Raw genomic sequence first — 23,252 nt, forward strand, 5'->3', positions numbered from 1 at the left:
AGGGAGCGTCCGGTGGGCGGGCGCAGACAGCTCTGCCAGACCTCCGGCTCCCTCAACCCGGCCGCCGCGGTGAGCCCCACAACGCGAGAGGGGAGTCCGCCGTAGCAGAAGGGAGAAAATTCAAAACGAGACTACTCAACCTCGTCTTGGCTCCGAGGCCCTGGCGTGGAGACCAGCACAATGCGCAGGCGCACCCCTCCTGGAGGCGCAGCGCAGGTCCATCAGATTGGAGCCTTCTCGGCCACCGTCGTCCAGTTCTCTTCCGATTCGTTTTCCTTTCCCGTATTTCCGCTCTGAAGCCTGAGGTAAGAACACATGGTCTCAGCTGAATCTGGCTGGTGGAACAATGCATAGAAAAAGAACAGGTGGGACCTTTGTCACTCAGAGTAAAGAAGCAGGAAATGTAATATCTGCCCGGAGAAGGGGGTTTTAAAAGCAGATATGAGAACCTAAGTACGGTGTGGCAAAATAAATAAAACCTACAATTCCCAGTGTTCAAAGGGTCTGAAACGCGCTTCCTTCTGGGGTTTGTAGTACCTGAGCGCTGAATCTAAAGGCTCTGGGTCTAAAGACACCCTTTAAAATTAGGCTTAAGTTAGTTCTTTTCTTTATTTTCCTAATCGATTACGGATCTAGATAATAGTAAGAAACATTAAAGTATTAAGAGGACTAGATGCTTTTAAGACTATGCTTTACTAATCGATGTTTCCTAAATCTCGGAATAGGTAGTTGATGTGTGCGGGCTGGGCGCCGGTGGAAATAGAACCTCGTGGTAAGGTCTGTAAAAACCCGAGGAAGATAACTGAAGCCTAGCTTCTACTGCGCTTGCGGCGCTGTCTACCTTAGAGCTACTTGATACAACGCATACATTTTGTGGAGAAGGCTCGTGTGTACTTTCCGCCATGGCACAACTCCAGGCACGTTTCTACACCGAGGACAAGAAGTAAGTAAGGGTTCCAGCTTCTGTCCCTGTCTTCCCGGAGCCGATCTCGTTTGAAAACTCCTTCGATTTGGACCTTGTAGTCCCGGGTAATCTTGCTGTTTTCACTAGGTATATACATTAAAGAAGTCAAAGTCAAAAGAACTTTAATAATTATCTGGCTGGAATTAAAAGGATTTAATGCAAATTAGATAAGCTGACTGCCAGATTAAAAAAATAAGACTTAATTCGCCCTCCCTTTCACGTGCCCCGCACTTCTGCCCTGTCTTAGAAGCGGTGGTCACGTCTTCTTGAATTTCCGTTTTTCTACCCACCTTCCTGAGCTCTTCCTAACTGGACCTGTGTGTGTGGAGGGAACAGGGCTTCGAGTTTGCTTTCTGCATCTGCACACGTCATGTTAGTAAATTGAGGGTTGAACAGTGGCGCTTCTGTTCATAGTCTGTCCGTTAATGGTGTCTCGCGGTTTCTGAAAGCACAACTTCATTTGCTTTTTTTTTTTTTTTTTTTTTTCAAACAGTCTAGAAACTGGGTATGGGGTTTGTAGAGCTTTTTTTTTTTTTTTTTTAATTAGTATGAAGCCAATTCAGTGTTCCATTTATTAGGTGTATTTTATGTGTGTGTCCTACTTAGGTTTCTCTTGCTGTGATAAAACACTGACAAAAGGCAACTTGGGTAGGAAAGGGTTTATTTGGCTCATGGGTTACAGTCATCTCAGAGGAGGCCAAGGGGGAACTGAAACAGTAGATTTGCCTATTCTTGACATTTTTATAATGAAATTATACAAAATGTGTGGTCTTTTGTGGGTGGCATCCTTGCTTACTGTGGTTTGTTTTTTAGTGGTTTTCTTTCTTTCTTCCTTTCTTTTTTTTTTTTTTTTTTTTTTTTTTTTTTTGGTTTTTTGAGACAGGGTTTCTCTGTGTAGTCCCGTCTGTCCTGGAACTCACTCTGTAGACCAGGCTGGCCTCGAACTCAGAAATCCGCCTGCCTCTGCCTCCCAAGTGCTGGGATTAAAGGCGTGCGCCACCACCGCCTGGTTGTGTGTGTTTGTTTGTTTGTTTGTTTTTAAATTTATTCATAGGACAGAATATCATACTTTATTTTATGGCCAAATTGTATGGCTCAGTTTCTCTTATTGTCCAGTTAGACATTCAGTATTTTAGCTATTGTGAATAGTGCCTGTGTAAGCATTAATGTACAGTTTTTATGTGAACATGTATAGCCGTGGCTGGCCTGGATCTCACTGTGTAGCCAAGGCTGGCCTCAGAGCCATGGATCCAACTGCTTTTGCCTTCCAAATGCTGGTATTAAAGGCCATGACGCTATGAACATGTGAACATGTGTTTTCATTGTTTGTTGGTGTGTACCTAAAAGTGTGGTTCTTGGGTCAAATAGTAAGTCCACATTAACTTTTAGAGGAACTGGCACACTGTTTTCCAAAATAACTACTGTTTTGCATCATCACTAGTACTGATGAAGATTCTTCTCTGTATCTTCACCAACACTTGATTTGTACCCTTATGGATATCAAGTGTTTGGTCTTGTATCTGCTGGTCATTGCTCTTTTTCTGGAAAGTTTTTAATTACTGAACTGTAAATGTTTTTTATATATTGGGGATACAAGTTCCTTACTAAATAATTTGCAAATATATTTCTTCTCTTTGAGACTCCTGTTTCTGGTCATATTCTTCTGATCCAGTCTGTTGCACAGCTATAAAGATCTCACTAAACAGAGTACTGCTATTATACCTTAACTTGGACTGCAACAGTGGTTCCTTGTGGCCTACACAAAGAATTAAAAACTATTTCAAAGTATACAGGATTTAAAACACTCTACATGTCTTTAGTCTCATCTCTTCTGGTGTGCTGTTGTTGGCTTCCCACGTGTTCCTTCCAGGCTACCCTTCCCTTACCTATAGCTGTGACTTAAGAATGATCTTTTTTGTGCATCCTTTGGGGTCCTGAACTCCACCCCTTTTCCCTGATTTATCTTTGATCACCTCATCATTTAGGACACCGTGTACACATTCCTTATTCTTTTAAGAAAAAAGAGCTGTGGTGGCACATGCCTTTGATCCTAGCACTCGGGCAGGCTGATCTTTGTGATTTCCAGGCCAGCCTGGTCTACAGGGGAAGTTCCTTAACAGCCAGGGCTCCAAAAAAAAAAAAAAAAAAAAAAAAAAAAGGGTAAAGCCATCATTTCACTTATGCCTTGTATCATGTCTCGCATGAAGTACCCAATATATCTGTAGACACATCTGTAGACGTGATGTAACATATCATTTCCTTTTATAGATACGCAGTGGATGATGTTCCTTTCTCAATCCCTGCCACCTCTGAAGTCGCCGACCTTAGTAACATTATCAATAAATTGCTGGAGACCAAAAATGGTGAGTATATATGCTCTAAGAAGTTAGGCACAGTGCCAACAGCTACACTTTAATAGGGTTTGGTTTGGTTTGGTTTGGTTTTTCTTTTCTTTTTTAGGTTTTTCGAGACAGGGTTTCTCTGTGTAGCCCTGGCTGTCCTGGAACTCACTCTGTAGACCAGGCTGGCCTCGAACTCAGAAATCCACCTGCTTCTGCCTCCCAAGTGTTGGGATTAAAGGCGTGCGCCACCACCGCCTGGCTGGTTTGGTTTTTCAATACAGTGTGTAGCCTGTGTATTTTCTCTGTGTAGTCCTGTATGTCCTGGAACTTGCTCTATAGACCAGGCTGCCCTTGAATTCACAAAGATCCTCTTGTCTCTGCCTCCAGAGTGCAGGGATCAAAGGTAAGCACCACCACAACCCAGCTTTAAATGCATGGGGTTTTGTTTGTTTTTTTTTTTTTATTTTTAAGATGTATTTATTTTATGTACATGAGCACACTGTAGCTGTCCTCAGAAACACCAGAAGACATCAGATCCCATTATAGATGGTTGTGAGCCACCATGTTGTTGCTGGGAATTGAACTTAGAACCTCTAAAGAGTAGGCTGTTCTCTAAACCGCTGAGCCATCTCTCTAGCCCAACTTTTTTTTTTTTTTTTTTAAGTTCCATTTTTGGTATTTAGTACATGACTTTTACAACAAAATACATTAGTTATAACATACAGATTTTTCTGGTGGAAGCTTTGAAAGAGAAAAAAAAGTTTTCTGAAAAAAATTTCCTGTTTAATCTGCTTTTTAAGATTATTTGTAGGTAAGGTATTTGTAATTTAGGAGTAGAGATTTTAGTGTATGCTAGTTATGGTAACCAAAGGAATTGTGCTTGTGCCAGATAAAACAAGGATCTTAAAGCTTGGGCCCTGTTATTGCTAAAGATGTACAAAAGCAAGTAACAGCATTTATTTTATGCAGTAACAAAATGTCACTAGTAATACTGCTGTTTCTTGTTTAAAATTACCCAAAAAAGGCTGGGTGTGATGGCAGCCAAGCAGGCCCCCGGGACTCAGGAGGCAGAGGCAGATGGATCTCTGTGAACTCAAGGCTGGCCTGGTCTACAGAGTGAGTCCAGGGCATCCAGTGCTCTAGTGCTCTGTTACACAGAGAAAAACAGTCTCAAAAACAAAAGAAAAGAAAACAAACAAACAAAAAACAGAATTCAGAATTACCAAAAAGTAATTGGTATAATCAAATTTCATAAACATGTAAGAAATTAAAAGTTATATAAAATATTATCTTTAAAAAAACAGAATTTGCTCCTGTGCCAGTGTCTCTAATGCTTTGAAGCTCTTAAGTCTCTCCTACTTGAAGCATTGGGTGGGTAGGTGAGAGTTATAACTGAAGTGCTCCTTCTTTGTCAAGTAGTCTCATAGCTTTTTCTTAAGTGTGAGATTGTGCTTTTGGTTTATGTTTGCCTGCTTTCTTTTTTTTTTTTTAATTGAGATAGGGTCTCACTGTGTAGTCCTGGCTCTCCTTACACTCACTATGTAGACACAGGCTGGACTCAAAGTCAGTGAAAGACCCTCCTGCTTGTGCTTTCCCGAGTGCTGGGATTAAAGGCATGTACCACCATAACTTGTGAGATAATGCTTTTGATACATACAGGTTTTTGTTTGTCAGGGGATGGGTAGGACCTGTAGTCTATTTATTGATAAAAAGCTGCGATTTTTTTTTTTTTTTTTCATTTAAGGATACATAGTATTTTCAAGGTGTCCAGAGCAAGCAGGGTGGAGCAAGAGGAAGAAGGGAAGGGGAAAAAAAAAATAAAAATAATCGTTACAGCCATTAGCTAGGTTAATAGTAGACAGGGAACATTATGGTGGATGCAGTCAGACTGTTCCTAAAGGTGAATTTCAGCAACTTTAAAAAATCCATAACTGAGGACTGGGATAGATCAGTGAATAAATTATTTATGTGAAAGCTTGGAAACCCGCGTTCAGATCTCCAGCCTCCACATACAGGATAGGTTGGTGTGGTAACCTGCCTTTGATCTTAGCACTCACAAGCAGGGACGAGAGTCTCCAGAGCAAGTTGGTCAGTAAGACTAGTGAAACATCAAGATGTGAGTTCAATAAGACCTTGCCTTGATATTAAGGTGGCAAATGAGCTAGGAAGACATTCGACATCAATCTTGAACTTCCACACTCATGCACCCATGTGTGCTCACACACACATGAAAAAAAAAAAAACTAGTTAATGGATTCATGTTGATGTGGTACAGTAGGAGATATTCAGTACTCCCTGTGAAAACCTTCCAGTGTACAAGATACATGTACAGGATATGGTGGGGAGGAGATAGAGGAACATATTAAAAGATACTTTGTAGCACTCTGACATAGCTCAGATAGCCAGAGGCACTCATTGTCTGGTGGTATAAGCCTGATGTTGTAAGACCCCCAGGAAGGGAGGACCTCACCCAAGCCTCAGGAATTCAAAGCCACCCAATAACTCACAAGACACCGAACTCGATATGATCAGCAAGAGGTATATTTTGATCAGTATGCTGAGGTCAAGACCTGTAACCCATGCAGGGGCAGTGGGGTCTGACCCTGAGCTTTGAAGGTATAGGGTATATGAAGGCAAAAACCACAACCCAGGGGAGAGAACCACAACCCAGGGGGATTGAAGGGGGGTTATTGAAAAGTACTTGTGGAAAGTCCCAGCCCATTATTCAGTTTGTGACAGGGTCCAAGAACAGTCATGGGGAACATGTTGTATAGGTTATTCTCAAGAGCCTATTCGTACTCAACCATCTATCTTGTGGTCAGTCAAGTTCTTGAAACACAGAGCTCACAAACAAGCTGACCTGCACTCTTGGTTCCGCTCAGCTTGCTAGGACTTTTTGAAAATTTTTTAACTCTTTCAATGACTTGAGTTTAATCCTCATAACCCAAGTAAAAATGAAGAGAGTCAAAGTTGTCTTCTGACCTCCACATGGGTGCCATGACACACATGCCACAAACACCCATCATACATACCCAAGATAATAATGAAAATAAACTTAAAAAGTAAAAAGACACTTTGGAGATATAATTAACTAAGCCCAGAATGTAAGAAATGAAAGATAATTGGCCCACTTTGCTCAGTGAAGAAATGACAAGAAAAAGGAGGAAGATTATAAAGATTGAAAGACATGTAATCATCAGTTGGATGCTGGCTTTAAAAAACCTACTCTAAAACCTGAGTCACTGGACGCAATATCACACACCTGCAATCCTACCTCTGTCGACTGAGGCAATGAGATGCCATGTTCAAGGCTAGCCTGGGCTGTGTAGTGAGTTTGAAGCCAGTGTGGGCTACACAGTAGGACCCAGTTTCAAAATGTAAGTTAAGTTAGTAAAAACTACATGAAGAGTGACTATTTGATAGTAACATAGTTAATATTTTAACGTTGTGTTTTAAGTTTTTATATTTTAGAAATATATAATGAAGCCATTTACAAACAAAATGGTAATTTCTGAGGTTTACTTTAAAAGAGGCTAGCAGGACAATATAGAGCTGATTATATAGGAGATACTTGGTATTGGAATAGGATATAGATGTTCACTGTTATTTCTACTTTTGTGCATATTGTAAATTTTCTGTAAAACAAGTTTCTTTAAAAATAGGTAATGGTTGGGTTGTAGTGGTAAACACCTTTAACTTCAGCATTCAGGGGGCAGAGGCAGGCCAATCTCTGAGGTTTTGGCCAGCTTCTCCACAGATCAAGTTCCAGTACAACCAGGGCTATACAGTAAAGCCCTGTCTTGAAAAACCAAAAAGAATAAAGAAAATAATAAAAATCAGGTAATGGGCTGCAGGCGCTGTTTAGCTGCTGTCTGGCCTGTTGGCTGTCTGTGTTGTGCTCAGTAAGCCAGTCATTTAAAACAAAAGAAATGTGATTAGTAGGGTGTAGTACTTTGGTGGCAGAACATGTGCATAGCATGTATACAGCCTATATTCAGCCCCTAAATAATTACAACAGCCATAAAACCTAGAATAAGCCAACAGAACAAAGTATATTGGTTCTTTAAAATTCATGTAGCCGAGTAGCATAGTGGCATATGCCTTTGATCCCAGCACTCAGGAGACAGAGTCAGGTGCTCAAGACAAGAGTCCCTGACTCAAAAACAAACAAAAAGCATGCAGTGTGCTAGAATATACCATCTGTCTGTTATCCCATGAGAAGTTGTGGAGTAACCGAGGCCTCAGTGAGTGTTGTATGTTTGACTGCTTCAGGGTTCTCATACATACAGCACTGATATTCGAAGATCCCTATTTTTTTTTTTTTTTTTTTTTTTTCAGATCTCCACAAACATGTCGAGTTTGATTTCCTTATCAAGGGCCAATTTCTTCGAATGCCCTTGGTCAAACACATGGAACTGGAGAACATTTCCTCGGTAAGTCCGAGCACTGCTTCTATTTGATTTAATGCATTACAAAATATTATGCGTGAATCTTTATAGAATCAGTTTAAATTGTTTTCAACATCCAAGGGTCTTAGAAAACATTTTAAAATTGCATTTACTTATCTATTGTATGGTATATGTAGTTGCCATATCCTGCGTGTGAAGGTAAGGAGACAAGTAGTGGGAATCAGTTCTCTATTGTGGGTCCTCAGGCTTCTTAGCAAGCGCCTTTGCCCACTCACCAGAAATTTGAATTTGTGTTTCTATATACTCATCTTGTAGACCCCCTCTAAGAGTATTTTATTTTAAAAATGCAAATAAGTTGATATAGTCTTTAAGTTTGTAAAAGCATGAGTGAGAAGAATACATGTATGTACTACTGAACAGGAGTACAGCATACCTGCACACACCTTAGGAAATGTGGGCTGGGTTATAGTGGTTGTGATACCTCTCCCTGTAATTTTTTAGCTTTCCTTGATGTTTTTATAATTAAGAATATAGGAGGCTGTAGAGATGGATAAGTGGTTATAAAAGCACTGACTGCTCCTCCAGAGGTCCTGAGTTCTATTCCCAGCAACCACATGATGGCTCACAACCACCTGTGATGGGATCTGATAACCTTTTCTGGTGTGTTTGAAGACAGCTACCGTGTACTTGTATAAGTAATAAAATAAATAAATCTTTAAATATATATATATATTATATATATATATTATATATATATAAAATATATATAATATATATATTTTAATATATATAAAACAAAATATATATATATATTTAAAAATATATATATATAATGATATATATATATCATTAGGAGCTGGACAGATGGCTCAGTGGTTAAGAGCACTGGCAGGTCTTCCTGAGGTTCTGTGTTCAGTTCCCAGCACCCACATTGAAGCTAACAGTTGTCAGTAACAGTCTCAGGGGATCGGACTCTTCTGGCCTTCTTGAATACTGTATACACATGGTAGACATACATGCGGACAAAACACCCATACACACAAAATAAATAAAATCTAAACCAAAAAGAATACAGCCACGAGTAATGGTACAATCCCAGCACTCAGGAAGCAGAGGTAGGCAGGTCTCTTTAAGTTCATTGCCAGCCTGGTTTATATTATGAGTTCCAGACCAACCAGGTTATATGGTGACACCCTGTCTGGGAAAAACTGGGGAATATTTGGAGCCAGGAAGATGGCTAACTGAGTAAAGTCGCTGGCTGCAAAGCCTGGTGACCTGAGTTCATCTCTAGGACCCATGTGGTAGAAGGACAGAACCAGCTCCTGCGAGTTGTCCTCTGACCTCCACTGTGGAATTCATGGATGCGTGCAAACACACAAAATAGATAAATGAGATGTGTGTGTGTGTGTGTGTGTGTGCGAGTGTGTGTGTGTAAACTTAACAATTTAGCCATCCTTTTTTTGGGGGGGGGGGGGGCAGGGGGTTCAAAACAGGCCATTCTGTAACTTGCTCTGTGGACCAAGCTGGCTTTGAACTCAGAAATTAGCATGCCTCTGTCTCCTGAGACTAAGGGTGTGTTCTACCACACCCAGCTGTAATATAAATTTTCTTTCTTTTCCTTTCTTTCTTCCTTCCTTCCTTTCTTTTTCTTTCTTTCTTTCTTTCTTTCTTTCTTTCTTTCTTTTGTTTTTTTTTAAAGAAGACATTTTAAAGATTTATTTATTTATTTTATGTATGTGAGTATACTATGGCTGTCTTCAGACACACCAGAAGAGGGTATCAGAACCCATTGTAGGTGGTTGTGAGCCACCATGTGGTTGCTGGGAAAACTCAGGACCTCTGGAAGAGCAGACAGTGCTCTTAACCACTGAGACATCTCTCCAGCCTGTAATGTAAGTTTTCTAAGGCCACTAACTTTTATAATTTTAACTTAATAAGAGACCAAAGGGGTGGGAAAAAATTTTTTATGGTGTTTTGAGACAAGATTTTTCTGTGTATCACTGGCTGTCCTGAGATTCACTCTGTAGACTAGGCTGCCTTTGAACTCAGAGATCCACCTGTCTCTGCCTCCCAAGAACTAAGTAAGATTAAGGGGCACACAGTACTACACCAAGATGAAATCTTAACTTTTAAATGGCTCCCAGATTTTCTGTCCTCAAGGTAATATGTTAAAACTGTCCCCAATTTATTTTCTGTCCTCTCTGTGACTAGGAAGAGGTTGTGGAACTAGAATATGTGGAAAAATACACCGCACCCCAGCCAGAGCAGTGCATGTTCCATGATGATTGGATCAGCTCAATCAAAGGGGCAGAAGAATGGTAAGCCATGGGAGTGTGCTTTTGTCTTCTGTACTTCCTTCAGTTTTTACCATCTATAGTGTGACTGTTTCTTTCTGATTCCTTTTTCTTCATAAAAATAATTTGTGCTGTGTATATTGGTGGCCACAACAAGCAGGCTTTTTGCAGCCAGTGCATTCAAGAAAACAAGTGTTTATTAGTAGGTTTCTTTGTTTCAAAATGTTGTGGTGTGACATTTATATTCTATATAAGTCATCAGTCATTGATATTTAAGGCCAAAGATATCTTCATGGAGGAGAAAAATTCATTTTTATGGCTATTTCTGCCTGCTACCATGAAGCTGCAGACATACTACTGTAGAGCTAACATGGGCAGCCTGGGGTCATAGGGGTATGAATGCAAATCATAGAGCAAACACCTATTGCTGATCATCATCCTACTGGTAGCTTGTTCTGTCCTTCCTTTTATGTATTTATGTATTTATGAGTGTATGTCAGTCATGCCCATGCCATTGTGCATGTGTGTAAAACGTGGCCGTCAGAAAACAACTCTATCAAGTTGGGTCTACCTTCACGTGGGTTCTGGGCACTAAACTCAGGTCACTGGGTTTTCTGGCAAGTGCTTTACTGCTTAGCCATCTTGGAACTCCCTATGTAGATCAGGTTGGACTTGAACTCAACTCCTCCTGTGTCTGTCTTCCAAGTGTTGGGATTAAAGGTGTACTACCATGCCTGGCTTGTCTTATCTTGTTCATGCTTTTTCCGGTTTGGTTTGGTTTGGTTTGGTTTGGTTTGGTTTGGTTTGGTTTGGTTTGGTTTGGTTGTTTGGCTTGGCTTGGCTTGGCGTGGCGTGGCGTGGCGTGGCGTGGCGTGGCGTGGCGTGTGTGTTTGTGTGTGTGAGTGTGTGAGTGTGTGTGTGTGTGTGTGTGTGTGTGTGTCTTGGTTTGTATGTCCTGTCTGTCTGTGTGTCTGTCGCTGGACATCAAACCCAGAAGCTTCTGCTTGCTGGGCAAGTATTCCATCCACCACTGAGCTACATCCCCATTTCCTCGTTAATAGTTTTCAGTGATTAATTAAGGATTGTTAGGCTTTATAAGCAGTTTCATTGCATTAGTGAAATTTACAGCAAACAAAGGTGAAATACCATATTTTTAATGTAAAAATAGTATAACATCTGATCTATTGCTTTGCTTTGAAATTTTGTTCTTCATAAGAAGAAGAGTTTACTGTCTAAGTTTACTTTGTTGTTGCCATAAATGATTTTAAAAGTGTCAAAGGTCATTTTTTTTTTTTAAATTTTTTTTGTATTTTATATCATTGTAGGATCCTGTCTGGTTCTTATGATAAGACTTCTCGGATCTGGTCCTTAGAAGGAAAGTCAATAATGACAGTTGTAGGACATACAGATGTTGTGAAAGATGTGGCTTGGGTGAAAAAAGGTAGGATTCTACTTCAGAGGGATTTAAGAGGTTAAAATTGAACTAATTTTACTGTAGCAAAAGAGTGATTGGCTGCGAAATGCTTCAGGCCTCAGTTGCTATGAGATCTTTCAGAAATGTGGTAACCAAGAAGGAAGGGATTATATGTTTTAAGATTTACTTAATTTTATGCATATGAGTATTTACTACATGCATGCATATGTGCATCATGTGCGTGCCTTGTGTCACAAACCCCCTGGAACTGGAGTCACAGGTAATTGTGGGCACCATGCATGTGCTGGGAATTAAACCTGGGCCCTTTAGAGACGAAGCCAGGGCTCTTAACCACCAAGCCATTTCTCCAGCCCCAATAATTATATTTTTAAATTCCATAGATTGCTCTTTGTTTTCCCGTGGTTCTGGAGACTTGAGCCCAGGGTTTGTGCATGCTGGGCATGCACTTTGCCCCTGAGCCACATATTAGCTCCAAATTTATAAGTTTATGAAAGTAAATCTTTACCAAAACGATCAGTGTACATTTTCAAGTTACTAAATGTATTGAACACATTTTTCCTGTTTTAAAGCGTCTTCTCTCTTTTTTTTTTGGAGGGGTGGGGTGGTAACAGGTTCTCACTGTGTAGCCTAGGCTAGCCCAGGACTTGCTTTATAGCCCAGACAGACCTAAAACCTGTTGCCCTTCTGCCTCAGCCTCCTGAGGGCCAGGATTACATGCACACTACTAAGCCTGACTTAAGAATTTTCCCTGTTTACCATGTCTGGTCTCTTTTAAAAGCACTCCATCTGATTGCTATTAAAACATTTACAAGAATGCTGAATGATAAAGACTAAGATGCAGTTGAGATTCTGTACTGTTTCTTGTTTTTCTTTGTTCTAGACAGTTTGTCCTGCTTACTGCTGACAGCCTCGATGGACCAGACCATTGTCTTGTGGGAGTGGAGTGTAGAGAGGAACAAAGTGAAAGCTCTGCACTGCTGCCGAGGCCATGCTGGGAGTGTGGACACCATCGCAGTCGATAGCTCAGGAACTAAGGTGAGCAGCCACTGTGCTATCACTGTTGGATGTATCTGTATTCATCCTAGTGCTGTCTAACTTGCATAATAATCAGAAGCTAAAAATACTAAGACTTTAGACTCAAAGTAAATAGCCATAGAATAAGATAGATTTGCTTTAGTTCTTCAAACACTGAGTCTGTTTTTAGTATATAAATTATATTTTAAAATTTGAATTAAAAGAAAAAGAAATCAAGTAAACTAGTCCCTTAGTTTTTGTTTTTTTGAGACAGCTTATCACCCTGCCCCAGGTTGTTCTGGAATTCTCCCCATGTAGTCCAGTCTGGCCTTGGGTCCCTGCTTATTGTCCTGCTACGGCCTTCTGAGCACTGGGATTACAGGCATGAGCCACCATATCCAGGCTACCCTATTCCTTATGATCAAAATGCTAAGTTAGTTATACAAACCAGAAGCCAACAACTGCATTGACTTATGAAGAGCTGCAAACTCTCTCAGCCTTTTAAAGTTCTCTACGCTGCATTAGAGAATTCCAGACTTAAAAGTGTTCTGCAACTCAGAGGGACAATGTTTGATGCACTTAAGAGATAAAAATTTATGATTTGAGTTTATTGTTATGTTTTGAGTTTATTGTTGTTGAATCCAAATTTAAATGAATTTATCTTTCTTATGTTTTGGCTAGGTAGTTAGGAGACCTTATTTTTGCTTATATATATATTATATATGTATATGCAGAAACTTATCTTCAACTTCTTAAAGCTCAAAAGAAAACTTGATTGTGACATTCCCAAATCACTTTTGTTCATTCTGAACTTTATATTCTCTACATATACTTAGATACTATTATATTCTCTACATATACTTAGATACTATTATTATGCTTAATAGTTTTTAGATACTATACCATTTGTCCCTTGGGGAAAAAAACTTTTGTTTCCTGTTGGGAAAGCCTAACTTCATTTCTCATGGCTAATCTGTTCTAGAAGCAGAGCAGACCTACTAATGTACTGTGCGTTAGCTGCCCGCTTTGATCTAAGCAGCTGTGCAGGACTCAGGTCCACATAAGAGTGTTGCCATGGAGATTGAGGCTACAGCTTCCAGAGTAGTAGGAGGCCATGAGTATGATTATCTAGGAGAGATTTCAGAACCTGTAAAAGTGGGGGCAGGGAAAATAATTTATTACATATGCTTTTTTCCTCATATGTGTCTATTTAGTTTTGCAGTGGCTCCTGGGATAAGATGCTAAAGATCTGGTCTACAGGTATACATTTTTTTTTATAACTTGACTTATTAATGATGTTTCTATAATTTCAGTGAGGGACTTTTATAGTTCATATGTGCTGTAAAAATAGACCATTGTGTTTTAATATATACAAAAAGAAGTGTGACATGAATTTCTGTTTTAAGTTTTTTGTTTTTTTAACCCTACCACCTTTTTATTTAACAGTCAATGAATTGCTACATGTATGACAAATATATCTTAGATCTCAGAATGCACTTACTAAAAATCTATACATTGTTTTTTTGAATACTATTAGCTCACATTATTTTAAAATGATTTTTGAGTAGCTGGAGAGATGGCTCAGTGATTTAAGTACTTGTTGTTCATGCAGAAGACTCAGATTTAATTCAAGCACTCACATGACAGCCCTCTGCCATCATCAACTCCAGTTTCAGGGTATCTGACACCCTCTTCTGGCTCCTGGGCACCAGGCACACATAGGGTACACACACATACATGCAGGCAAAACATGGATAAAAGAGAAAAAAATTTAAAGCAGGGTCTTGTATATATCCCTCACTATCCTGGAACCTGGCACTGGCTGTATAGACCATCCTGAACTCAAATATGTGATCCCCCTGCCTTTGCATCCCAGATTTAGGGATTATAGTCATGTACCATTTTTGAAAATATAGATTAAAAACAGAGTTGAAGGAGGAAGGATTCTTGAAAGAAGTTAGGAAATGCTAATGGGGAAGCAAAAGAAAGGGGAAACACATCAAATTTTTGAAAAAAAATAATTTGGTTTAAATTGTTTTCTTTTTGTGAAATGTGTGATTCTTCTATTGTATTAGGTAAATGAGGTACTGTTAGGTACCAGCTATTAGCGGTTTTATATGTATATCCTATTTTTTAAATTGGATATTATATTTACATTTCAGATTTTATCCCCTTACTCCATTCCCCCCCATACCCAAGAACCCCCTATCCCATTCCCCCTCCTCCTCCTCCTCCTATGAGGATGTGCCACCACCTACCCCCGACTTCCACCTCCCCACCCTTGAATTCCCCACCACTCGGTGTCCAGCCTTTATGGGGACCAAGGATCTCTTCTCCCACCTATGCCTGACAAGGCCATCTTCCCCTACATATGCAGCTGGAGTCATGGGTCCCTCCCTATGTGTTCCCAGGCTGGTGGTTTTAGACTCTGGGGAGCTCTGGTTGGTTGGTATTGTTGTTCTCTTCATGGGGCCACAAACCCTTTCAGCTCCTTCAGTCTTCTCTCTAACTCCTCCATTGGGAACCCCTTGATTAGATCAATAGTTAGCTGTGAGCATCTGCCTCTGAATATGTCAGACTCTGGCAGACCTCTAAGGAGATAGATATATCTGGCTCTTGTCAGCATGCACTTCCTGACATCCACATCAGCATCTACCTTTGGTGACTGCACATGGGATGGATACCCAGGTGGAATGGTCTCCAGACGGCCCCTCCTTCAGTTTCTGTCCCACACTTTGTCTCCATATTTGCTCCCTTGAGTATTTTGTTACTCCTTCTGAGTAGGACCTGGGCATGTACACTTGGTCTTCCTTCTTCATGAGCTTCATGTGGTCTCTGAGTTGAATCTTGGCTATTTCAAGCTTTTGGGCTAATATCCACTTATCAGTGAGTAAATACCATATGTGTTCTTTTGTGATTGGGTAACCTCACTCAGGATGATATTTTCTAGTTCCATCCATTTACCTAAGAATTTCTTGAATTCATTATTTTTAATAGCTGAGCAATACTCCATTGTGTAAATGTCCCACATTTTTTGTATCCATTCCTCTGTTGAAGGACATCTGGGTTCTTTCCAGCTTCTGGCTATTATAAATAAGGTTGCTATAAACATAGTGGAGCATATGTCCTTGTTATATGTTGGAGCATCTTCTGGGTATATGCCCAGGAGTGGTATAGCTGGGTCCTCAGGTAATGCTATGTCCAGTTTTCTGAGGAACCGCCAGACTGATTTCCAGAGTGGTTGTACCAGCTTGCAATCCCACCAACAATGGAGAAATGTTCCTCTTTCTCCACATCCTCTCCAGCATCTACTATCACCTGAGTTTTTGATCTTAGCCATTCTGACCAGTGTGAGGTGGTATCTCAGGGTCGTTTTGATTTGCATTTCCCTGACTAAGGATGTTGAGCATTTCTTAAGGTGCTTCTTGGCCGTTCAAGTTTCCACAGTTGAGAATTCTTTGTTTAGCTCTGTACCCCCTTTTTTTTGTTTGGTTGGTTTTTTTGTTTTGTTTTGTTTTTCGAGACAGGGTTTCTCTGTGTAGACCTGGCTGTCCTGGCACTCACTCTGTAGACTCTGGCCTCAAATTCAGAAATCCACCTGCCTCTGCCTCCCAAGTGCTGGAATTAAAGGCGTGTGCCACCACTGCCCGGCTGTACCCCATTTTTTAATAGTGCTATTTGGTTGTCTGGAGTCTAATTTCTTGAGTTCTTTGTATATATTGGATATTAGCCCTCTATCAGATGTAGGATTGGTAATGATCTTTTCCCAATCTGTTGGTTGCTGTTTTGTCCTATTGACAGTGTCCTTTGCCTTACAGAAGCTTTGTAATTTTATGAGGTCCCATTTGTTAATTCTTGATCTTAGAACATAATTCATTGGAGTTCTGTTCACGAACTTTTCCCCTGTGCCTAGGTATTCGAGGGTCTTCCCTCAAATAGCGGTTTTATATGTATATCTTTTTATTTTAATTTTTTTGTTTGTTGAGACACAGTTTCTCTGTGTAGCCCTGGCTGTCCTCAACTCACTCTGTAGATTAGGCTACCCTCAAAACTCAGAAATCCACCTGCCTCTGCCTTCCAAGTGCTGAAATTACAGCATGCACCATGACCACCTGGCTACCTTTTTTTTTATTTTAGAACATCTTTGTCATATACATATATCATTTAGCCAGGTAGCACACTCAGACTGAAAAACTATTAAGTTTTTAATATTTTATAACTTTTGTGAATATTGATCAAGGACCTGGAAGTGTAACTCACTGATAAAGCACTTGCCTGGTTCCAGCTTTGGTCTCTAGCACTAAAAAACGGCTATGAAGCATGTTTCTTTTTAAAAAAGGGAATAGTTAATGAGAGTAAACATGGCTGAAGTACATCTTCCAACCAGTTTTTATCTCATTTCCTGCATCGTATAAATATAATATGGTCATAACTTAATCTGAATTGCGTGGGGAAATAGTTTTTCCTAATTATGACAAAATGGTACATATTCATAACAATGACCATAAAGACAGTAAGATTTCAAACTGGTTAATTTGAGTTTTTTAATATGCTTTAAAAAAAAAAAAAAAAAGCACTTGTCCATGTTTGATTGCCAATTCAGGTAATAGTTTTGTTTTTGCTGATAGTAAGATTTGAGCCTAGGACCTCATGCATTCTGGTCAGGTGCTTTAGCACTGAGTTACAACCCTCCAGGGATCAGGTAGTATTTCTATATACCTTTTTATGTTAACCAAAATAACAAGGAATATATATTGCCTAATAAGGCATTCTTCCAGTTTGCCATTAATATTGACTAAATTTTTCAGTATTAAATACTATTCTTTATGATGCAGTCCCTACAGATGAAGAAGATGAAATGGAAGAACCCACAAATCGGCCAAGAAAGAAGCAAAAAACAGAACAATTGGGACTAACAAGAGTAAGTTTTGTTTTGTTTTGTTTGGGGAGGGATTGTTTACTTCCCAAGACAGGGTTTCTCTATGTAGCCCAGGCTGTCCTGGAACTCACTCTGTGCTCACTTTGTAGAGTAGGCTGGCCTTGAACTCACAGAGATCCACCTACCTCACCATCTCCCATACTGGGATTAGGGCATGTGGTTTTCTTGTTTTGTTTTAATTAAAATATAATCACATCATTTATCTACAAAACATATGGTAAACCCAAGTTCTACAGAAAACAGGAATGAACTTATTTTGACCTTGTAATAAGATGTCTTTTAATCCTAAGATGGAGTCAGGATGGTCCATTAGGACATCAGACATCAGGTCACCTGGAACCAGAGTTAGGTTGTGAGCAGCCTGGCTGGGGTTTGGGAACCAAACCTGGGTCTTCTGGAAGAACAGCAGCTACTCTTAACCGCTGAGCCATCCCTCTAGCCATAAAATAATGATTTTTATTTTTTGATTTTACATTTATTTTAGGGTGGGGGTTTGACTGAGCCAAGGTGCATGTATGGAAGGCAGAGGGCGACTTGTGGGATCAGTTTTTTCCTCCCATGATGTGGGTTTTGGAGATTGAACTTAGGTCATCAGGCTTAGGGATAAGAACCCTTGTCTTTTGGAGCCATCCCTCTGGACTCCTGACTTCTATTTTTTAATTTTTAAAAGTATTTGTGTGTGTGTGTGTTTCTGTGTAAAGGGGGGCATATGTGTGATGGTCAGAGGACAACTTTTGGGGGTTGTTTCTCCTTCCACTATCTGGTTTTCTGGGTCCCTGGGTTAAAACTCAGGCTGTCAGCCTTGGCACCATTATCCCCTGAGTCATATTTTCTGATCCCTTCGTATATAAAATAAAGACACAAATAGCTATGTTGGAGGATAACTATAAAAACAAAGTAAGCCACTAGGCAAAAAAATCTGTCATATGTACTTTGGACATTAATGTCTACTGTTTTATTTTGGCAGGGTATCATTGTGTAGCCTTGGCTGGCCTGGAATTCAAGAGTTCCGCTGGCCTCTGCCTCCTGAGTGTTGATGTTCACCACTATGCCTGACCCTAGAATCGTTTCTTAGTTATTCTGTGTCGAAAATGTTTTTTTCTCCTTTTGGGGGTTTTTCATTTCTAGACACCCTTGGTGACTCTTTCTGGCCATACAGAAGCAATTTCCTCAGTCCTTTGGTCAGATTCCGAAGAAATCTGCAGTGCATCTTGGGATCACACAATTAGAGTGTGGGATGTTGAATCTGGAGGTCTTAAGTCAACTCTGGTAAGAAGACTTAATTTTGGTGTTGCTCTAATTAGTGATCTTTTTGGTAACAAATTTCTAAAGGTGGGTGCTTTTAGCCCACTGTGGTTAAATGTTCTTTCTTTTTATTTTCAGACAGGAAATAAAGTATTTAATTGTATTTCCTATTCTCCCCTTTGTAAACGTTTGGCATCTGGAAGCACAGACAGGCATATTAGACTGTGGGATCCCCGAACTAAAGGTATGCTGTATCCAGTAGGGAATGTTGAAAAAAATTAAAAGATAAGTTTCTACAAATATTCTTTAGGTATGTTCTGCTTTTCTTTCCTAAAATTCATTGCATTTTCTTTTTCTTCATTCAGATGGTTCTTTGGTGTCGCTGTCCCTCACCTCACATACAGGCTGGGTAACGTCAGTGAAGTGGTCTCCGACCCATGAACAGCAGCTGATCTCAGGCTCCTTAGATAACATTGTGAAGCTATGGGACACAAGAAGGTAAATGCTGGGATTGGACACACGGTTTAGTAGTTAAGAGCACGTGCTGCTCTTGCAGGGGACCTGGCTTAGGTTCCTGGCACACACATTTGACAGCTTACAACCACCTGTAATTCCAGCTCCTGATGCCTCTGGCCTTTGCGGGCAAACACACTCATATGTACATACTCCCACACAGACACATAAATTCACATAACTAAAAAAGAAATCTTAAAAGTAAACCTGATTATGATCTGTAAAACAGATATATCAATTATTACATCCAGAGAATGAAATAATTATTCAAATGCATATTCAGTTATACTACTTAATATGACAAAATCTAATACTCAGAAAGCTTCAGAATTGGTTTGGAGGGACAGGTCAGTAAAATGTTTACCTTGCATAGACATGAGGGCCCTGGAGTCCAAATGAGAAAAACAAAGTGTGGTAACTGTGTTTGTAATCTTAGCACTGGGGAGACAAAACGGGAATCCTTGCAGACTGCCAGCTAGCCTAGCCTAGCCTACTTGTTGTATCTCGGGCTAGTGAGAGAACTTGTCTATAGCACTTGAGGAATAATACCCAGGCTTGTCCTCTTACATACATGTTTACCTGTACATGCATGTGCACACAAGTATACATACAAAGCCCAAGAACAAAGGCATTTTATTCATGTTAATGTTTTTATTGCTTATTTTTACCCCTCTTTTTAAAAAACACCACACAACTTACAAACCCATTTTTATGACCTTTTAATAAAGCAGGAGAAAGGGTTTTGATATCCAGATATTGCCTAGCCAACAATAAATAAATATAGGTGTGTGTGTGTGTGTGTGTGTGCACGCACATACATACATACACACATCGAGCTCAAGGAAAAGGTTTGGCTTAGAAATATAAATGTAGGAGTTAAACAAATGACTAGACAAAGGATATATAAGCCATGATTTGAAATAAAATTCAAGTACAAAAGTGAAAAACTGGGCCTTATTGTGAATAAACTTCTGTAATTGGATAACATTTTTTCTTGAGTATTTGTAATAAATCTGGAGTAAATCCAGTAATGTTTTGAGGAAAGTATTAGTGATTATTCATATGTGTGTATTGAAATAGTGAATACATATAACATGTTTGGTTTCACCTTTAGTTGTAAGGCTCCTCTCTACGATCTAGCTGCTCATGAAGATAAAGTTCTAAGTGTGGACTGGACAGACACAGGGGTAAGAATTTACAAATTACTTAATGAAAAAAGGGGGGCGGATAATCCTGGTGTTTAAAGTTAGTGGGAATTTTTATTTGGTTTTGGTTTTTGTTTTTTTGTTTTGTTTTGTTTTTTGTTTTTTTTTGTTTTTTTGTTTTTGTTTTTGTTTTTGTTTTTTTGGTTTTTCGAGACAGGGTTTCTCTGTGTAGTCCTGGCTGTCCTGGAACTCACTCTGTAGACCAGGCTGGCCTCGAACTCAGAAATCCGACTGCCTCTGCCTCCCAAGTGCTGGGATTAAAGGTGTGTACCACCACCGCCTGGCCTTTTTTTTTTTTTTTTTTTTTTTTTTTTTTTTTGGTTTTTCAAGACAGGGTTTCTTTGTATAGCCCTGGCTGTCCTGGAACTCACTCTGTAGACCAGGCTGGCCTCGAACTCAGAAATCCACCTACCTCTGCCTCCCAAGTGCTGGGATTAGAGGCATGTTTTTAATTGGTTTGGAGGGACAGCTCATTAAAATGTTTACCTTGCACAGACATGAGGGCCAGCCTGGCCCCACTGCCTGGCTGTTTTGTTTTTCAAAACAGGGTCTTAGTCTGTAGCCCTGGCTGTCCTGGAACTTAAAGTATAAATCCAACTGGCCCAGAACTTGGTGGAGGGGGGTGTGGGGGGAGACGTGGTTTTGCTGTGTATCCCTGGCTGGCCTCAAGCTCACAGCAGCCTCTACTCTCAGCTTCCTAAGTGCTGAGATTGCAGGTGTATGCTACCATGCCCGGCTAGGTATATTTTACATAATGAATATGGATTATATTTTAAAATAATTTTTATGTACGTATATAAGTTGTTATCCAAGAATTCTTTCCAGATGTAGGTCCTAGAGCTGTTGGACAATTTGTGTATAAATTTGCCTGCAAATAATATACTATCTTTTAAAAGCTTGATTATTTCTGGGCGTGGTAACTCACACTTGTAACCCCAGTTCTAGGAAGGCTGAATCAGGAAAATTGCTGCAAGTTTGAGGCCAGCTTATGCTATAGTGTGAATGACTGCTTGTCTTCAGAAAACATCTCTTACCTGAAATGCTTTAGATCGGAAGCATTTCAGATCTTGGAATATTTGCACATTTATGAGATATTTTAGAATGGAACCCAAATCTAAATGCAAACTTGCTTTGGCTTCTTTTGTGTCTTATGCACATTGTCTGAAGGTGATCTTATAAAAGACTCTGAACATGCCTGTCTTTTGACTGTGACCTGTCATATCAGGTCAGGTGAGCAGTTATATACTTGTGGCATCATGTCAGCACTAAAAAAACTTCAGATTCTAGCACTTTGGGACTTTTTCTGGTTGGGGTGTTTGCTTTTGTTGTTGGCTGTTGGCCAGGAGCCTCACATGTGCTTAGCATGTAAGCTACAGCTCACCTGTGCTCAGCTCTACCTGTGAGCTACATCTCCAACCTACACTGAAGAATTTTGGACTTAGGATGCTCAATCTATAGTAGAGAAGTTTGTTCTAATTGTCCCCCTAAATACTGTTTCAAGCTGAGCCATTTTATATACATACATAAAATCATTTATATGTATATATGACATGAAAGGAAGACTGTTGGGAAGGGAGGGAAAGAAGCAAGAGAGGGCCTAGCTGGGGAGTATGGTCAAAGTACAGGATATACATACTTCTATGAAGACTGTCCACAGGTGTGCTTGTGCATGACTTTAGTCCTAGCACTAGGGAAGCAGAGGGTGACAGATCTCAGAGCTTAAAGCCAGCCTGGTCTACAGAATGAGTTCCAGTGCAATCAGGGCTACAAAGAGAAACTGTCTTCAAAAACAAAACAAAAACATCAGTCATATTTAATAGTGTCTGGCTACTGTATATATTTACTTTTTTCTCTTTCTTTTTACACAGCTACTTCTGAGTGGAGGAGCAGACAATAAATTGTATTCCTACAGATATTCCCCTACCACATCCCATGTGGGGGCTTGAAAATGAATGGCTGAAAAGAGACTTTCTTGTTGGGCTGTGTTCTAATTCTTAGTGTCTCACTGTTGTCATAAACTGTGAATGAAATTGGAAAGAGGGTTTGGAATACAGCTTAGCTGGTAGAGTGCTTCCCTAAAATGGCCTATCCCTGCATACTATCTCCAGTACTGCCCAAAAAAAGTGGGCATGGTAGTACATTCCTGTAATCCCAGGTCCTGGGAGGGGTTGGAAGCAAAATAATCAAAAGTTCAAGGTCACCCTCAGCTGTATAGTGAGCTTAAAGGCAGCCAGCCATGGTTACTCGAGCCTGTCTCAGAAAGAAATCAGTGGATAATCCTCTGATACCATTGTCAATGCAGAGACCGGAAGCAGCCTTTTAAAAATTTGGGTAACAGTTCATCTTTCATATTGGCTACATTTTATTATCTTTATCTTTCATGTTTATAAAATATAATAAATATGTGGCCTGAATTCTTTACCTTTTGCAGACTCCTCAAACTTAAATTGTGAAGTATACTTTTTAAAGGGATACATTACAAATATAGTGACTATTTTTTTTTAATTTCTTGGCTGTTTAGTTAGCTATTTGAAGAAAAACATCCAGAAAAGCCTAATAATGCTATAGAGCATCATAGCACACACTCATAACCCTGACATTTAGGAAGCAGAAGCAAGGGGCTTAGGACTTGAGTAAGGGTTGGCCTCATAACTAGTTCAAATCAGGATGAGGCTCAAAAAAAATAAGGAAAATGAAAACTTATAGGAGGGTCATCAAGATGGCTCAGTGGGTAAAGATACCTGCTGCCACTTCTGATAACCTGAGTTCAGTTCTCAGGTTTGAAAGAATCAACTCCTGCACGTCCTTTTGCCTCCACACACATGCTGTGGCTTGCACACAACTAACCTGTAAATAAATTGTGAAAATAAAATGTTTATAAAAGTATGGGAA

At 39.8% G+C, this 23,252-nt stretch overlaps 2 protein-coding genes across 3 annotated transcripts in view; one reads left to right on the forward strand and one right to left on the reverse strand.

Annotated features, from left to right (window-relative positions):
• Carf (calcium responsive transcription factor) overlaps nt 1-254 on the reverse strand; it is a 50,357-nt gene extending 50,103 nt beyond the window's left edge. Inside the window, exon 1 of the mRNA XM_034497585.2 lies at nt 141-254. The gene's annotated coding sequence lies outside the window, so the exon portion shown is untranslated. The remainder of the gene's footprint in view (nt 1-140) is intronic.
• Wdr12 (WD repeat domain 12) lies at nt 156-22,781 on the forward strand. 2 transcript variants are annotated; one of them, XM_034497588.2, is made up of 14 exons: nt 156-305; nt 726-943; nt 3,233-3,327; nt 7,645-7,739; nt 9,927-10,033; nt 11,335-11,450; nt 12,325-12,479; nt 13,673-13,718; nt 17,294-17,379; nt 18,526-18,666; nt 18,781-18,886; nt 19,008-19,140; nt 20,270-20,342; nt 22,229-22,781. In XM_034497588.2, the coding sequence occupies exons 2-14, from the start codon at nt 903-905 to the stop codon at nt 22,304-22,306; spliced, it is 1,272 nt and encodes a 423-aa protein (XP_034353479.1). In that variant the 5' UTR covers nt 156-305; nt 726-902; the 3' UTR covers nt 22,307-22,781. The 2 variants fall into 2 exon arrangements, with proteins under 2 accessions (XP_034353479.1, XP_034353480.1); XM_034497589.2 differs by lacking the exon at nt 156-305 and having other exon boundaries at nt 544-943.
• The last annotated feature ends 471 nt before the right edge of the window (nt 22,782-23,252 follow it).

This window comes from Arvicanthis niloticus, chromosome 3, assembly GCF_011762505.2.
Source record: "Arvicanthis niloticus isolate mArvNil1 chromosome 3, mArvNil1.pat.X, whole genome shotgun sequence".
In the NCBI taxonomy this organism is placed as follows: Eukaryota; Metazoa; Chordata; class Mammalia; order Rodentia; family Muridae; genus Arvicanthis; species Arvicanthis niloticus.

Bases quoted from the DNA above. Each gene is read 5' to 3' on its own strand.
- Wdr12 (XM_034497588.2), top strand. From the start codon at position 903: ATGGCACAACTCCAGGCACGTTTCTACACCGAGGACAAGAA. The intron at 13,719-17,293 runs GTATACATTTTT...TTTATGATGCAG, and splicing joins GCTAAAGATCTGGTCTACAG to TCCCTACAGATGAAGAAGAT. The intron at 17,380-18,525 runs GTAAGTTTTGTT...TTTCATTTCTAG, and splicing joins AACAATTGGGACTAACAAGA to ACACCCTTGGTGACTCTTTC.